This window comes from Lepus europaeus, chromosome 8, assembly GCF_033115175.1.
Source record: "Lepus europaeus isolate LE1 chromosome 8, mLepTim1.pri, whole genome shotgun sequence".
Lineage (NCBI taxonomy): Eukaryota > Metazoa > Chordata > Mammalia > Lagomorpha > Leporidae > Lepus > Lepus europaeus.
The window spans coordinates 7,895,266-7,913,924 of NC_084834.1; the positions used below are offsets into that span (position 1 = coordinate 7,895,266).

The 18,659-nt window shown below is 44.6% G+C and overlaps 1 protein-coding gene across 2 annotated transcripts in view; it reads right to left on the minus strand.

The window, feature by feature from the left end:
• Positions 1 to 325: 325 nt before the first annotated feature.
• Positions 326 to 18,659, minus strand: part of TMEM192 (transmembrane protein 192) — a 33,709-nt gene continuing 15,375 nt past the window's right edge. Inside the window, exons 4-6 of one of the 2 annotated variants that reach the window (XM_062199363.1) lie at positions 16,712 to 16,846; positions 6,974 to 7,076; positions 326 to 3,673 (exon numbers count right to left, since the gene is read on the minus strand). In XM_062199363.1, the coding sequence (XP_062055347.1) occupies positions 3,535 to 3,673; positions 6,974 to 7,076; positions 16,712 to 16,846 (377 nt within the window). In that variant the 3' untranslated portion in view covers positions 326 to 3,534. The remainder of the gene's footprint in view (positions 3,674 to 6,973; positions 7,077 to 16,711; positions 16,847 to 18,659) is intronic. The other variant, XM_062199364.1, reaches the window with a different exon arrangement.

Here is an 18,659-nt window from a genome sequence, read left to right on the forward strand (position 1 = left end):
GCTCAGAGGGTGGAGTCACCACTCCCTTGCTACCCTTATGATAAGACTGTAACCTCCCAAGGAGTAGGGCAGGTGCTTTTCACCTTGCAAAAGATAACTTTTGGGGGAAGAAAGCATTTTGCACCCTAAATTTCCCACTGGGACCAACCTGGCTGCCTGTTAACCTGACTCCTCATACTAGGATAAGCTAATTACTTCAAAATGAACAAAACAAAGCAGGACACATTTTCAATAAATTTAAACTGAGAACTACCCTTAATATATCAAAGGAGACAGAAGTTTTATAAAAATATTGCAGGAGAATAATAAGCAAAGGACTTGAATATACATGTCACAAAAGATTTATAAAAGGCCAAAGATCATGGGAAAAAATGCTCAACCTCATTAGTATTCAAAGAAATACAATTTGAAGTAATAACCCACCCAAATGGGCTAGATTACTTAAATTGATATCACCCACAATTGGCAAAGGTATGAGATAACAAGCTGTATAAAATGGCACAATTCCTTGGTAGTGGCAGTTGAAATAGTTTTCTTTATATTTTTCAATATTGCCATTAAAAATAATGAGCTTTTAATTTTACACTAAGTCGTGATGCTATTGTCATTTGGAAAACACATACACAGATAAGCATCTCCATACACACACACACAAATATTTATACTCACAAGAGGGCACTACATCTGCCCTCATTCAGGGCCATCTTTTCTTCAGACTGAACTACAATTGGATTCTCCTAAAAGTGATCTCCCTTCCTTGCTTGAAATCCTTCAGTGGTTCTGATTGCAACAAGAGAAAGTGTGAACCCCTCCATATTGCATCAACACCCTTCAAGATCTGATCTTGTCTACCTCTCACCTCACATTGGTCAAAACTACATATAGGAGCTGGCACTGTGGCAAAGCGGGTAAAGCTGCTGCCTGCAGTGCCAGCATGCCACATGGGTGTCAGTTTGAGTCCCGGCTGCTCACTTCCGATCCAGCTCTCTGCTATGGCCTGGGAAAGCAGTAGAAGATGGCTCAAGTCCTTGGGCCCCTGCACCATCATGGGAGACCCAGAAGCAGCTCCTGGCTCCTGGCTTTGGATCTGCCCAGGTCCAACCACTGCAGCCATGTGAGGAGTGAACCAGCGGATGGAAGACACTCCTCTCTCTCTCTCCCTCTGCCTTTCTGTAACTCTGCCTTCCAAATAAATAAAGAAATATTTAATAAAACAAAACAAAAAACTACATATAGTACTTCTGGCTTCCTTACGCATTAACTTGCCTGAAATTCCTAAAACACTCTTCCCCCTAGGTACCCTCCCACACTTAATAGTACATTGGGCTTCCCTTCCATTATTACACTTAGTGCAGAGCCTAGAAATCCTCTTCTTGTCAGATTGGAATGTAACCTGAAACCAGTCTTTGACTTCTGAATCCACAGTGCTAGCACAGTGCCAGCCCACTGGACACACAAAGTGTGCTTTACGTAGAAATTGTTTTGTTTACTTTTCCATTTTCTTGTTCTGATACCTAGCTTCATTTTCATTTATTGTCTGAAATGTTCACTACTGAATTTACAAGTGTTGGCGATTATACAGATCTACAAGAGAACTTGAACATCCTAACTTGTTTTGTGTATCTTTCTCTGCAAATCAAAATTATCCCCTAAGTCTCAGAAACTGATGACAGTTGAGCTTAAAAAGAAATCAGAATTAATTAACTACCACTGGTGTATTTGTTTTGAGGAGGAAAGCAGCTAAAGTCAAGGTTTAGAGGCTCTTCCAATACCTAGAAACAGATGTTCAGAGAAGGCAATGGCTTGAGACTTAGTAAAATGAAGGGAAAAAGAAAAGGAAGGAGGGAAGGAACTTGGGCACACTCTGAACTGAAAACCTGAGTACAATTTGGCTTCTGTTGGGGAATGTCATTGTCGTGAAGGTTTGGCTGTGTTGCTTGCAGGTGACACATGGCCATCTTTCTGGTCCAGCAATAACTACAGCTAAAGGAAACAGGTTTCTGCTTTCCAGGAGCAACAGCGGTTATTACCAAACGAACACATCCCTTGTCCAGTTACATCCAGTATAGTTAGGAATAGCATTTAAAACATAGATTTATTTGAAAATCACAGCAACAGAGAAGGAGGGCGAAATCTTCCATTCACTGGTTCAACTCCCCAAATGCCTGCAACAGCCAGGGCTGGGCCTGGCTGAAGCCAGGAGGCATAAACTCCATCGAGGTCTCCCACATGAGTGGCAGGAACCCACATAATTGGGCCATCACCTGCTGCTGCCCAGACACATCAGTGGGAAGCTGCATTAGAAGCAGGAGTAGCCAAGATGCAGCCAGGCGCTCTGATACGGGATGCAGGTGTCTCCAGTGGAGGCTCAGCCTGCTGTGCCCTCTGCCTCCCCAGTGATGTACAGCTTTCAAAGTAAAATACCAGCTATTCAGCTAATGACCAAAGAAGGTTCACAGCCTACATAATCAGATATTGCTTTTCTTCGCTAAGCCTTCAACCAAAGGTCTTTGAAGGTATCACGTCAAGGTGCAGACAGCAAATCCATAAAGGGAGAAAATAGAGAAACAATGCCATTTATTCATAAAATACTTCATTTTATCTCAAGAATTAGATATGTTTAATATCTCTATATAAATCAATTGGATATTTTAGCCCCAATCAGTTTTTAAGTCTATTCTAAGACTTAGAAAAGTCTTTTTTTTTTTTTTTCGTATTTAGATTTATGACCAGAGAAGATTCCTCTCTTATATGTGAACTTAATGCTCCAAGTAAGATATAATCAATACTGAAATACAAGGCAACTTCTGGAAGAAGGGCAAAAATAAAGTGCAAGTTCTAAATTCTTTTCTAATTACTCAGCCAGGCCAATGGGAGGTCCTGCTAATGTCAAAGGCAGCCCTGGTTTGCATCTGAGCAGTCGTCTTATTTCTGAAGAGAGAACGATAGGCGTTTGCATAGTGAAGCACCCAGGGACATAGTGGCTCTACAGTTGGGACTTGCTGATTAAATCCACTGTCCTAAGTGCTTGTCCAGTACCACACAGGCAGCTCAGACATCTGATAAGGCTCTACACGAAACAACAGCGTTCCCCACAAGAATGATGATTTCAACTTAACAACAGAGAGAACTTATTTGATTGAACCCCTGTTTTTAAAATAGATTGCCATGTCAGTTTTCCTCTATAAACTGCCAAACTATGAGAGGGTTCTTATGTCAGGAAGAAAAACTATTGACCATGGAGATGTTTAAACTACTCCTTTGATCCTAGGATAAACCAAGCAGTTCATTATTTCAAAATGTACACAACAGGCATTCTCCTCAGGTTATCAGGGCATCTTCAAAATACATCTCAAATGATCCAGGAGCCCTGCATGTTGAACAGTGACACAGACCAGAACCAAATTCATGTTTTCAAGGAAAAGCATAAAACATCGTTCAGCAAAAGCAGCAGCTGTCTATGGCAGCTTATCGGGCAGGCGGTCCAGCTCGAATCACCCCCACTTCCTCTGTGTTCCTCTGTGTGGCACTTTCTCACGTTCTACTTGATTGAGAGCCTGGGTCCAAGGAAGTGAGCGCCAACAGTCGCTTACTCAACAGTGCGTTGTGTCGTTTCAGGTATACTATTAGGTCTCCTTGCTTTTCCACGACTTCTTCTAGGCTTGAAATGGTCCTGCAGAGAACCGAGACAAACATGGGTTACCTGTATTCACCAGCATTCACCAGTCTCGCGGCAAACAGGTCCCTGCTGGTTTGCGGCACAGCATAGCTGGAACCTTTTATGAGATGTTACATAACACTCTTTCACGACGCGTTTTCCATCTCTGAAACAAACCTATTTTATATATTTCCATTTGAAATAGTAAAAACTTTCACAACTCTAAGACTTTAAAATGGCATCATCACTTTATAAGGCATTTTAATTTGCTAAAGTATGATAATTGACTCGAAGTAAAATTTGAAGAGACAAGTAAAGACAAAATTTGCTCAATAACTGAGAGATGATTTAGCATTTTAACAGACTACTCTGACCAAGTGAAGCATTTTTTAAAAAGTGTATTGCACTATTTTTTCCTTTATTCATTTGATAAAAATTACAATAGACAAGAATATAAAATAAAATACAAATCTAATTCCTTCTTTCACTACTCTTCATCCCACTTTGGTATCACTCCTTAGAAGTGTCAGCTACAGGCATGGGTGTTTGGCCTAGCGGGATTAAGATACCATTTGGAAGAGGCACATGCCATATGGGAGCGCCTGGGTTCCACTCCTGGCTCTACTTCTGATTCCAGCTTCCTACAAGAGCAGATCCTGAGAGGCAGCAGGTGACGGCCCAGGTGACTGAGTCCCTGCCACCCTTGGGAGACCTGGAGTGAGCTCCTGGCTTCTGGTTTAGGCCAGACCCAGCCCTGGGTATTGTGGGCCTTTAGGGGATGAACTGGCAGCAAGTGAGAGCTCCCTGTCTCTCAAATAAATCAAAGAAAGAAAGGATTCAAAAAACCTATAAAATACTCTTGAGGGCCCAGTGTTGTGGCAAAGTGGATAAAGCTGCTGCCTACAACACTGGCATCCCATATGGGAGTTGGTAAGTGTCTCAGCTGCTCCACTTCCAATCCAGCTCCCTGCTAACATGCCTGGGAAAGCAGCAGAAGATGCCCTAGGTGCTTGGGTCTCTGTCACCCATGTGGGAGACCTGAAAGAGGCTCCTGGCTCCTGGCTTTGCGGCCATTTGGGGAGCAAACCAGCAGATGGAAGATTCTCTCTCTCTTTCTCTCTCTGTCCCTCTCTCTGTAAACTCTGACGTTCAAATAAATAAAATCAATCTTTAAAATAAAATACTTTGAATTTTCTTCTACATTTAAAAAATGAGTACTAGACATAGTAATGATAATTATAAATACATATCAGATGGGGGCTGGTGCTGTGGTGTAGTGGGTAAAGCTGCTGCCTGCAGTGCTGCCATCCCATGTGGGTGCCACTTTAAGTCCTGGCTGCTCTACTTCCAACCCAGCCCCCTGCTAATCAGCCTTGGAAAACCGTGGAAGATGGCCCAAGTGCTTGGGCCCCTGCACCCACGTGGGAGACCCAGATAAGGCTCCTGGCTTTGGCCTGGCCCAGCCCTAGCCATTGAGGCCACTTGGGGAGTAAACCAGTAGACAGAAGACCTCTCTCTGTCTCTGTCTCTGCCTCTCTCTCTCTCTCTCTCTCTCTCTCTCTCTCTCTAACTCTTTCAAATAAATAAATAAAGCTTTAAAAAAAACCAGATGAATTTTTAATGTTGTGACTAAAGATGGTCTATCCAGGAAACACCGTAAGCATGTATTTTACTTGTTTATCCTTTATGTGTTGAAAGGGAAAATGTCAAGGGGTGATAAGTGAAATGTATTCATGGTGAACAGTACTGTGTATAAAATGGCCCCATGTGAAAAAAATAAAAGACATATGCTTATAAATACTGTGGGTACAGGCATGGGCTGGAAAAAACCTTCTGAATCCCAATCCTACCTTTGCTACTCTCTGGTTGTGGGACCTTAGCAAGCTACATAGACTCTCTGGTCTTAGATATTACAGTAACAACAAACATTCACCACTTAACATGGTAAAGCACCTGGGACTCCTTTTCTTGTTTCCCCTAAGGTTGGCTACTCACTGAGGATGCACTGTTTGTCGGAGGTCTTCAGGCTGTCCTGGTGGAATTGAGGATGGATGCCAGGAGCAGGGATGACTCGCCAGTGCTTTCAGCTACTGTCCTGTCTCCAGCAGGACAGGGGGAAGTGTCGTCTCACTCCCTGGGGCATTCTGCTTACTTCTGAGTCCCAAGGCCTTCAGGGCTCCACAGAAAGAATGGCCACCTCTTAACACTGCTCACTTTTTCTGTATCCTCCAATTATAGCCTGCTCTGTCTCACACTATTCAAAGTACAGCTCCTGCATCCACTATCCTTACCCTACACATTTTTTAAAACTTACTCATTTGAAAGCAGAGAGACAGATACACAGTTTTCATATGCTAGTTCACTCCCCAAGTGCCCTTAATGGCTGAGACCGGGCCAGGCCAAAGCCAGGAGCCTGGACCTCAATCCAGGTCTCCCACATGGGTGGCAGGGACCCAATTATGAGCCCACTACTGCTGCCTCCCAGGGTCTACATTAGCAGGGAGGTGAAGTTAGCACCCACGGCTGGTTGTGAAACCCCAGGACTCCAACGTGGGGCATGTACAGCTTAGCCTTAACTGCTAGGCCAAATGCCTGTCCTCTCCTCACTTTCAGAAATCACTCGTGCACTGGTGGCCCCTTCCTCTGTGAGTGTGAGTGGTGGGGCCTTTTCTGTTCCTTTACTACGATCCAGAAAAGCCTGGAGAGAGGATGAGGTAGTATGCGTAGCTTGATCCAGAGCCTTTAACTGATGGTACTCAAATTTTCAAACCCAGATACATTTTCAAAGGGGCAGTTCATACAGATTTTAAAATTAAAGGAAGGCCATGAGATGAATCTTACTACCTCAAAGTTAACCCTATGAGGTAAAGGAATACATATTATACAAACCGGACCTAGCTATGAAGGTACGAATGAAAGTTACAATCTCCCAGATTAGAACAGTTTCTAGATTACTAAGGGGGGGGGGGGGGAATCCTCAAGTGAATTAACTATTACTCAATTTCAGAGATGGAGACAGCAAACCCCATCTGCTGGTTCATTCCCCCGTGCCTGCAATGGCACCCCACTGGGCCCTAAACCAAGGAGCCCAGAACTCATCTCCCAAGTGGGTGGCAGGAAGCCAACTACTTATTTTAGCTGTCACCACTGCCTCCCAGGCCCTGCATCAGCAGGGAGCTGGAGACAGGAGTGGAACCAGGCACGGTACTCCAGCGTGGCTCATGTGTCCCAACATCCGTCTTAACTGCTAGGCCAAACGGCCACCCTGGAAACAACCGTTTCTTTCTCTAATCCTGTATCCCACCCAAACCTTACCTGAATCCAGTCTCTGAGGTAATATTGCTGGGGTAAGCACAGATTTTTTCTTCTTCAAGTACATCAGGCTGTGGTTTGGCTCTATTAAATTTTCTAATTTTCTCTAAAACAAGAAAGTCATTATCAGTCAAGAGTATTGATTCCTGGACAAATTTTTATTTTCATCTATTCAAATTACATTAATTTTTGTTCAGATAAGTTAACAGGCATAAAAGTGTTGCATAAAGTAAATATATGGGTTTATTAACATGCTCAAACATGTCAGCACCTGTCAGGCCTGTACTAAGCTCTGGAAACACAGAGAATATGCGAGTAATAATAAAAATAGCTGATCTTCATTGTGCACATCCAACAGGAGGCATGGTTTTACTGTTTCACCTGGGTGCTCTTCACCATGGGGTAGGTGCTCTTACTCCTCCTATGTTACAAGTCCTTTACAAGTCCTTTACTTACCAAGCTTCTAACCCAGGAATCATGACCACTGACACTACTTTATAAAGGAGCTAGAGGCCCAGGGGACAATACAGATAATAAGTCTACATTCTAAGACAGTAGGAAAAGTCACTTAAACAAGCTTGCACAAGGAGTCACCATCCCTGGAAAGCCGGTGCTGACTTGGCAGGTTCAACAGGAGGAAGAGGGAAACATGGGGGGGAATTAACCACACAGAGCAGGGGAGTGGAGAAGAAAGGGTTTTGGGTGCAGGAAGGGCCTGAACCAATGTTTGCAGTCTTTTTTTTTTTTTTTTTTTTTTTTGTGACAGGCAGAGTGGACAGTGAGAAAGTGAGACAGAGAGAAAGGCCTTTCTTTACCGTTGGTTTACCCTCCAACGGCTGCTGCGGCCAGTGCGATGCGGCCGGCGCACTGCGCTGATCTGAAGCCAGGAGCCAGATGCTTCTGGTCTGCCATGCGGGTGCAGGGCCCAAGCACTTGGGCCATCCTCCACTGTGCTCCCGGGCCACAGCAGAGAGCTGGCCTGGAAGAGGAGCAACCGGGACAGAATCCGGCGTCCCGACCGGGACTAGAACCCGGTGTGCTGGCGCCGCAAGGCGGAGGATTAGCCTAGTGAGCCCCGGTGCCGGCCGTGCGGTCTTGAGGACAAATCTGTGTGTGTCTGGGGGATGCAGGGAACAGACAAGAGGTGAGGCTGGAGGGCTGGGAGGGGAACGCGACATGAGCCAAGGCAGATTTTACCCTAAAGCCACTGGCAGTCATTGGAAGGACACCACCACCTTCACTGAGGAGCAGGTGAGATGGGCTGTGCACAGTCTTTTCTGCACACTCAGATTTCATATTTCTCTTCCACAGGCCATGAGAAAACTCTGGGCAGGGACGTTGTTAATGATCTGAGTTCTCTAGGAACAAGAGAACACTGGCAGGAGTTAGAGGATACAGCGAGGGAGACTGTAATGGAATCATCTAGGCAAGGAATGACGAGAACCCAAGGCAGTAGCAGTGACAATGGAAACAAGACAGAGCTGAGAGGCAGGTGGACTGCACAGACTGATGACTGATGGACCGCTAATCCTATCAAGTCCTTGGAGAGGAAGGGGGGAGAAGAGGAGGAGAGCCCAGGGTGACACCTGGGTTTCTGACTTTGGCAATTTGGAGGCCACTAATGAACCAGGCAGTGTTTGGGAGATGATGTTATGGGGTAAACTATTTGCCCCCAAAATTCACATGTCCATGCCTTAAACTCCCTGTGTGGCTATATTTGAGAATGGAGACTTCAAGAAGGTAATTAAGGTTGCATGGAGTCATCAAGGTGGGACCCTTAATCTAGCAGGATTGGCATCTTTGTAAGAGCATGCTGTGTGAGGACACAGGGAGGAGGCAGCTGTCTAAGCCAAGAAGAGTCCTCAGTAGAAACCGATCCTGCTAATACCTTGATCTTGGACTTCAGGTCTCCAGGACTGTAGGAAAATAAATGTCTGCTAGGCCGCACAGTGCTCTGTTGCACAGCCTTGGGAAACTAATACAAGTGCCTGGGCCCTTGTCACCCACGTGGGAAACTCGGGTGAAGCTTCTGGTTCCTGTCTGACCCAGCTCTGGCCATTGTGGCCATTTGGGAGTAAGATCTCTGTGTGTATCTCCTCTCTCTCCCTGTAACTCTACCTTTCAAGTAAATAATTCACGCTTTTAAAGTATACAATTCAGTGGTTTCCAGATATCAAAGGGTTCTGCTCTCTTGTTACATCCACAACAAATGTTAGGACATTTTCATTACTTGCAAAAGAAACCTGTACTCATTAGCAGTCACTCCTCAAGTGAGGTTCCCTCCAGCCAGCCTTGAGCAACCACTAATCAACCACTAACCCATTTTTGTCTCTACAGATGTGCCTGCTCTGGGCATTTCACATACGTGGAATCATAATTATGAAGTCTTCTGTAACTGCTTCTTTCACTTAGCATAATTGGTCAAGGTTCATGTGCTCATCCAAGTCTGCTAGTAACTTCATTCACTATTCATTCCCTGTTAGTTGCAGAATACTCCTCCCTTGTATGAAAACAGCACACGCAGGTCACTCATCCCGACAACGTTTTGGGAGTGTCCACCTCTTGGCTCTTATGAGTAATCCTGCTTTGAACACTCGAATCCATGTTTTGTGTGGTTGTGTTCCCAGTTCTCTGGGATACACAGGCAGGAGTGCAACTGCAAACTTCCTTTGAGGAACTGTCAGACTCCAGTGCCGTTACGCACAGTGGCTGAGAACTAGGTGGAAGAAGCTGAAGAAGGAAGATGAAGAAGTGGAAAGACTAAGATTTTCAGGGCGTCCACCAGAAACAACCAGGAAAATCGCAGGCAGTACAATGCATAAAGAACACAGTGAAGACATATAACCAGCAGCCTCTGACCTTTACCCAGAGGCCAGGAAAGCTGGAAATGAGAGGCACGTGAAGCTTCAAATGGAACTGGGCACAAAACATGAGATCCACCCTGCCAGGCTAGAGAAGACAGAGACGCGCCCTGAGGCTTCATCAGATGGGTCTTAGAGGACAAGCAGCAAAGCTGAATAGAGAAGACGGCGAGTGGGGCTCGCCGAGCCAGGACAGTGCGTCCTGGAGCAAGGGCAGAGCCCACTTCAAGCTGCGAGTGACCAACTGTGTCCACTATCACGGGAAGACCCAGTTAGGTGGGGGCTGCCTGTCAATCTGACACCAGCTGTGTGTGTTCATATCGTTTATCCCCAAAATGGTGTCTTCCAGGTAATTTCTAAATAACCAAAAAACCCTGGGATGTGTTTACTTCTTAGACAGAAATTTCTTGAACTGGGGGAAAGGGGAGAACAGTTATACAGTATTATCAAAACTAAGGGGCAGAAATGAAAAACGTACACATTGTCTGACAATATGAATATGTCCATCTTTCAGACTCACTTTGGTCATTTAAAAAAAGTGTTTATTTATTTATTTATTGGGAGAGAGATGGAGAGTATTTCCATTTGTTGGTTTAGTCCCCCAATGCCCACAACAACCCAGGTGGGGCCAGGGCTGAAGTTGGGAGCTGGAAGCTCAATCCAGGTCTCCCATGTGGGTGGCAGGAGCCCAATTACTTGAGCCACCACTGCTGCCTCCCAGGGTCCGCATTAGCAGGAAGCTGGTGTCAGGAGCCAGGACTGGGAGTCTAACGCACGCACTCCAATGTGGGGTGCAGGTGTCCTTAACTGTGTCTTTTTTTTTTTTTTTCTTTTGACAGGTAGAGTGGACAGTGAGAGAGACAGACAGAGAGAAAGGTCTTCCTGTGCCGTTGGTTCACCCTCCAATGGCGCACCATGCTGATCCGAAGCCAGGAGCCAGGTGCGGGTACAGGACCCAAGCACTTGGGCCATCCTCCACTGCCTTCCCGGGCCACAGCAGAGAGCTGGCTTGGAAGAGGGGCAACCGGGATAGAATCCGGCGCCCTGACCAGGACTAGAACCTGGTGTGCTGGCGCCGCAAGGCGGAGGATTAGCCTATTGAGCCGTGGCGCCAGCCCTTAACTGTGTCTTAACCAGAAGGCTAAATGCCCACCCCAACCTTTGCAGTTTTTAAAATAAATTAGCTTGAGAGCTGGCACTGTGGCACAGCAGGTTAAAGCTCCAGCCTGCAGTGCTGGCATCCCATATGGGCGCCAGTTCAAATCCTGGCTACTCCACTTCCAATCTAGCTCTCTGCTATGGCCTGGAAAAGCAGAAGATGAGCCAAAACCTTGGGCCCCTGCACCCTCGTGGGATATCTGGAAAAAGCTCCTGGCTCCTGGCTTCACATCAGCTCAGCTCTGGCTGTTGCAGTCATGTGGGGAGTGAAACAGTGGATGGAAGACCTCTCTCTCTCTCTCTCTCTGCCTCTACTTCTCTCTGTAACTCTTTTAAATAAATAAAATAAATCTTTAAAATAAATAAATAAATTCGCTTGGATGCATTCAGCAGCTTTTAGATCAGGTCTAACAACACCACCAAGGCCAACCACATGGAAAAAGAATCTTCCACTTGTGAAAACCCTAAGCCAAGCAGAGCGAGTGTGCTACAACTTCAGAAGACCACGGCCACAGGCGATTTGTTCATTGTGTGTTCTTTGATCCCACACGGAAGCTCTCAAACTTTGGGGCTGCTGAAAGGCTGGTAACTGTGGCAGGAATGGATTCCTCTGCTGCTGCTTCTTTCTTTCGAACATTTATGTATTTATCTGAAGACAGGAGGAGAGACAAGGAGAGATCTTCCAACCACTGGTTCACTCCTCAAATGGCTCTAATAGCTGGGGTAAGTCAGGCAAAAGCCAGGAGCCAGGAACTGTATCCCAGTCTCCCACATGGGTGGCAGGGGCCCAAGTACTTGGGTCATCATCTGCTGGTCCCTGCTTAGTTTTAAATGAATGGAGAGGTAATGAGATTTAGTATTCTGAAACTAAATTTTATTTTCTGTTTTTCCATGTACAGACAAATGAATGCTCAACAAGAGGAATTTGTTCAGGAATCCCAGATGTCCCATTTCCAATCCAGCTCCCTGCTAATGCTCCTGGGAAAGCAGAAGATATCCCAAGTCCTTGGATCCCTGTACCTACATGGGAGACCCAGGTGGAGTTCCAGGCTCCTGGCTTCAGCCTGGCCCATCTTTGGTCATTGTGGCCATCTGGGGAATGAACTAGCAGATGGAAAATCTCTCTCTGTAACTCTGCCTTTCAAATAAATAAATCCTTAAAAAAGTGGTAAGACTGACACTGGGAAGGTAGAAGAAAAGTACTTACATTAAACCTTCTAAAGAAATGCTGTATTTGGAGTCGAAGGATGCCCAGGTCAGAGCCACAGATCTTATTGACTCTAAGCTGAAAAGCCCTTCACTCAGCCCAACTTCCAAAGTGACCACTGCAGCTGAGGGTACGGTCAAGTAGGGTCAGCAACATTGCAGGCAGAACTGTAAATTTCTTGTTAGAGATGCCCCCTGCCTTTACCTGGCCAGCTCTCCTCCCAGGCCAGCCAAGTAATGAAAGTCAACAGAGTGCCTTCCCCTAGGAGGTTCACACCTCCCTTAGGATATACCCCATGTGAAGAGATAGATAGGTCTGGGACTCTTAACTTACAAGGCCTAAAGCCCACCAGATTATTATCAAGCCCCTTCCATCAGGTTCTATTTGCCTCTCAATCAGAAAACTTAATTGTACCTTAACAGCACCTTTCTTAGCTCCTCTAATAATGACTCTGTCCTTTGTTCTAGACCCTGTCTAGCGTACTTGGGCCTCATTCCTTTGTAATCATAACCTCTACCACCAATGGCTCTACTCCCAACCTGTGTGTACTGATGGTCCTCTTCCCCACTTAATGCTGTGTAATTGTTCAAACCTGGTAAATGCCACTCTTAGGATCATTGGTTACTATCCTCACCCTGTCTTTTATGACCTTGTCTAAATATGATCAGAGTCGGCAAACTTGGAAGGCTTCCATAGCCTTGGCAACTCATGACGACAGCCTAGGGTGGTTACTGGCGCCATAAACTACAGTGTCAATTTGTTGGGTCAACAACAGGAGCCACTGTGCACTTGCTCCTCATGTGGGATCTCTGTCCTTAATGTGCTGTACATTTTGATTTAATGCTGTAACCAGTACTTAAACAGTATGTTTCACTTTGTGTTTCTATGTGGGTGCAAACTGTTGAAATCTTTATACTAAATTGATCTTCTGTATATAAAGAGAATTGAAAATGTATCTTGATGCAAATGGAAGGGGAGAGGGAACGAGAGAGGGGAAGGTTGCAGGTGGGAGGGAAGTTATGGGAGGGGGAAGCCATTGTAATCCATAAGCTGTACACTGGAAATTTATATTCATTAAATAAAAGTTAAAAAGAAAAAAGAAAAAAAAAAAGAAATGCTGTATTTGTATAAACCCTGTATCACATAAGTTTATAATAATTACAAACCTTCCTTATACAAATTATCTTTCATTTATTTTGCAAATCTGACTTATGAATTATCAGATATTCTTAAAGTAGGGAGACTATCAATTTGAGATTTAAAAAGACAATTTTGAATGGTGAATTTCATTCATATAAAACATTTAAAAATTAATGTAAATGAATATGAAATATGTTTCTATGTCTTTAACTATAGACCAAAACAATATTTTTTAACTTAGGGAGACAATGGACTAAATAAACGCTGTATCCTAATGAAGAAATTCTATCTTTTTGTTCAAATTTAGGTGTCATGTAACTAATGCAAGATGCTTAAAAAAGCTCATGGGAAAAATGGATTAAAAATAAGTTCATTTTAGTGCAAAGAATTTTAGAAACCCATGTGTACAGTCTTTAATATTCTTTTTTTCATAATAGACATTTTCCATGGACTTTCTGAAGCAGCATTGTATATTTGTGCCCAACTGTAAAACTGAGTTCTTCTGATGACTCTTTTTTTTTTTTTTTTTAAGATTTTATTTTATTCAACAGGTAGTTACAGATAGAGAGGGAGAGACCAATGGAGAAAGAGAATTTTCCACCTGCTGGTTCACTCCCCAAATGGCCACAACAGCTGGAGCTGGGCTGTTCTGAAGCCAGGAGCCAAGAGCTTCTTCCTGGTCTCCCACATGGATACAGAGGCCCAAACATTTGAGCCATCCTTCATTGCTTTCCCAGACCATTAACATCAAGCCGGATCAGAAGTGGAGCAGCCAGGACTCACCAGCACCCACAAGGGATGCTGGTGCCGCAGGTGGTGGTTTTACCCGCTACACCACAGCACTGCCATGAGAATTCTTATAGCATCTGCTTTCTCTATCTCCCTTCAGATGGGCTCAGGTTGGGTTTTGTTGCTGTTTTTAAATATTATCTGTATTATTTAAAGCATAATTAATTTTAAAATGCTATAGAAAATCCTTTGAAACTAATGGAGTAAATCCTAGAGAAATAAATCTTAGACTACATTTTTATAATGTGCATTTAAAAAAAAATTATTTACTTATTTTCATTTGAAAGAGAGAGAGAGACAGATAGAAATCTTCCACCTATGGGTTCACTCCCCAAATGGCCCAGGGTTGGGCCAGGACAAAGCAGGGAACAGGAAACTCCATCCAGGCCTCCCATGTGGATGGCAGGGACCCAAGTGCTTGGGCCATCACTTGCTGCCACCCAGACTGCTCATTTGCAGGAAGCTGGAACTGGAAGCAGAGCCAGCAGTTGAAGCCAGGCACTCTGATAGGGGATACAGGCATCCCAAATGGCACCTCAACTGCTAAGCCGAATGCCCCGCCTCATTTTACCAATGTTAATTCCCTGCACTTCCATGACACTGTCACCTCCTTCCATGTCACAGAGCCTTAGGAGGTATCACAGAAAATAGTTTTTCCAGTGTATCCACCTAAAACTTTACTGACGGCTGCATCTCTTGGCAGTAAACTTAAGCTGGGCAAATACCAAAAAGTAAGATGCTAACTCACTGATATGCTTAGCTCTAAACTACGACGCCCAGTTTCAGCACTGAACAGACGTTACACATTACACAATGGAACTGATTCAATCAATAGGATTCAATGTTCACTCATGACACATGGATCACTTTATTGATACACTGAGCCATTCTCGACATACTGAAAAATTAGCCTTATGTTAAAAGTAGTCGTATTCCACTCAATGAGGTTATTTGGGTGGTATGCATCCTTTAGAGTGAAGGGTAAATGTAATCTTGTGCCTAACTGTGCTAATTACTTTCTGACAAATACAGACACATTGTAAGATGAGTAAGAATATGACATCCAGGGGAGGAGTCTGACCTGGCCATTAAGACACCTGCATCCCATAGTGCGTAGGTTCAAGATCTGGTTCTGCTACATATTCCATCTTCCTGCTAATGCAGATCCTGGAAGCAGTGGTGATGGTTCAAGTAGCTGGACCCCTGCCACCCATCTGGGAGACCTGCACTGAGTGCCTGGTTCCTAGCTTCAGCCTACTCCAGCCCTGACTGTTGTGGCATTTTGGGAGTGAACCAGTAGATGGTCTCTTTGTCTTTCTCTCTCATCTCTCTCCCTAAAAATAAATAAGTAAATAAATGAATAATTTTTTTTTTTTTTGACAGGCAGAGTGGATAGTGAGGGAGAGAGACAGAGAGAAAGGTCTTCCTTTTTGCCATTTGTTCACCCTCCAATGGCCACTGCGGCCGGCGCATCGTGCTGATCCGAAGCCAGGAGCCAGGTGCTTCTCCTGGTCTCCCATGCGGGTGCAGGGCCTAAGCACTTGGGCCATTCTCCACTGCCTTCCCGGGCCATAGCAGAGAGCTGGCCTGGAAGAGGGGCCACCGGGACAGAATCCGGCGCCCCAACCGGGACTAGAACCTGGTGTGCCGGCGCCACAAGGCGGAGGATTAGCCTGTTAAGCCATGGTGCCGGCCCAATAAATGAATAATTTTTTAAAAAGAACGTGACATCATTTACATTTACAAACTTGTCATTCTATTTCTAGTATAAATACCTTTCCCCTCTGGACTCAAGAGAGACACACACAACGTTCAGTTCATGAAACACCAAGCTAACGCCCACATGACTTCTTTGATAATCAGAGAAATGATTTCTTTCAAAATAAATAATATTTAGTGTCACAAAACAAATGTCAGCTCAATGCCACCAGGTTAGCTAATATCATGGACAGATTTCACTGCATGTTAATACTGCATCAGGAGAGAAATCCACATTTCCCCAGGGCCTGGATTTTTTTCTGTTTAAGCAGTCTTGCTATTTTTCACATTAACGTATCTGAGGCCTACTTGATTTTAAAGGTTTGCAGAGAGACTGACTGACTGACCCACCCTCAGGCAGCTCTACACTTAGAAACAGGTTCCTACAAGGCTCTTCCCAAAGCAGTCGAGGGCTAATTGTAGTCTTGCATCTATAGTTTACTTTTTTATTTCCCTATTTTGTTATTTTTAAATGCAAAACTTACATTTCAGTTGCCTACAGGCAGACAGGCAAAAGTTTGTGGTTTTTGGGTTTTTGATTTTTTTTACGGCAGGGCCATACTATAGCTGACATCAATGCAGGGGCGACCCAGACTTGGAAATGTGACTGCCTGGTGGTGACTGGAACTTCCTGTCGGTTTGCAATGAGCAAAGTCTGGATGTGATCAGCAATGAGAGATACACATGGGTGCTAAACAGCTTCTCAGTTACACAGGAAAATTTCTTTGTCACCACTTAGTGCTGAAGATAACTTAGGGCTGTGCTTCAAAGAGGGAGGACAGTGGCAGTTAAAGGTCTTTATCAGAACAGCCTGGGTGCAATGCCCACCTGCGTAAAGGAGCAGACACATCATGGAGCTGATGAGTTCCAGGGCCAGCACGGCCAGGATGAGGTCGAGATACAACCTGCTGGGCTCGGGGAAGGAGTGCTGCAGGCACAGTATGAGGAGGAGGGCCGTGCTGCCTGGAAAGGAGAAACACAAGACACGGTGTGTCCTGGGAAATGCGTACTTCGTCTTCCCCCAGTAGACGCTTGGTGTCCGTCTGCTCCCCAACACCCAGTGCCTGACACCCTGTAATAAGGTGATAAGAGTGGCAGGAACATGTTTCTGTTGTTAATATTCAGGTTCTGAACTGAGGTCCCAAAACCCTTGGAAATTTCCCAAGTGATACAAATGTTTCATGATTCATAACAAGCATGGGAGGTTATGTGAACGAGATTACTTCGAGTGGGGCCCTGGTCACCAGAAAAATTAAGTTATCAGAGGGTTGGAAACCTCAGCCCTACCCACCAACCGCAGGGAAGAAGATGATGCTGGAAATTCAAATGCTAAAAAAGCTCTTGAACAGAGTGAATCTTCTGGTTCACTCTCGAAATGTCCACAACAGCCAGGGCTGGGCCAGGCCAAAGCTGGGTGTTCAGAACATGATCTGGGTCTCCCATGTGGGTGACAGGGGAGAGCCATTACCTACTGCCTCCCAGGGTATGCCTTAGTAGGAGGCTGGGTTAGTAGTAGAGCTTTATAAATAGTATTCCTTCCAGGATTTACCTTCCAGAGTAGCTCCCTTAATCTCTGGGGTCCCTCTCTCAGGCCCTAGAGAGGAACGCTGCTTCTGTGGGCCCACCTGACAGTTTGAAAATGACTGTTTCCCAGTGCAGGGACAATGGGAGAAGGGGAAAATTCAAATACGCAATTTCTATGTAACTACTATCTGGCAGTCCAAAACGTATGTGGATCTACAAAAGGAGAACAGACAAATCAGGGAAACACTTTTGACTTACATAAGAGGAAAGTGAGGTCCTTTCCTCCATCTCCACCCCCATCCCAAAATAATTGTTTTCATCCCTGAGAAAACAATGAGAAGGGCCAGGATGAAGTTAGTCCATGTCAGCTAGGCCATCACATGGGAAAACAGAAAGGTCACATTCTTTTGCTCAACTAGAGTTCTATGCCGCCACAGATTTAATTTTTTTTTTTTTTCCAAATTAAAGACTACAAGAAAACAGAAACGAGATACATAGCTGCCCCCAATCCCTTTGATTTTCTGGGTCCTCACATGAGCAATATAAAACTGATATACTGATTAACAGTTCAGTGGTTTAGAAACTTAGCATGACGAAGAGTCACATGTTTAACAAGAATTGGAAAGTCAGGAAAAAACCAATGGTCACTCTCTGTGCACCCTAACAACACTATTTCCTGACCATCACTTGAGAAACTGGGCATTCCTTCAGTCATATACTATAAAAGGTCTTTCAGTAGTTACAGAGGTTTTTGATTTTGTGTTTGTGGTAAGATGATAGCTTTAGGCCAAAAGAGAATGCTACCACAAGTTGAATATATAAACCAAGCTCATCCTCAGAAGAGGCAGGGAGCCACTGGTCCCAGGGTCAAGATCTACCCTCTGCTGAGACATGCCCTTTAGCTTACATTGAGAACTTCACTGAGGGGTTGATCTACCCTCTGCTGAGACATGCCCTTTAGCTTACATTGAGAACTTCACTGAGGGGTTGAAGTTGCAGCCTGCTCTTTAAGAAAATGTGTTCAAAGAACATAGAAGAAAAAGTAAAAACAAATTCTGTAGAGCAGTTTTTCTGGGGAAGAAGTCACTCCTACTCTGGATTCAACTTTTCAAAGATGCATTCTGAACTCAAATTGAGGAGGATCTTCTAAAAGGTGGACACTTTGATACTACATCAAAAATCCCCAAAAAAGTTCAAATTAATTCCATTAAACCTTTACAATGTCTGCAACAAGGGTGAGTTTTCAGGTAGC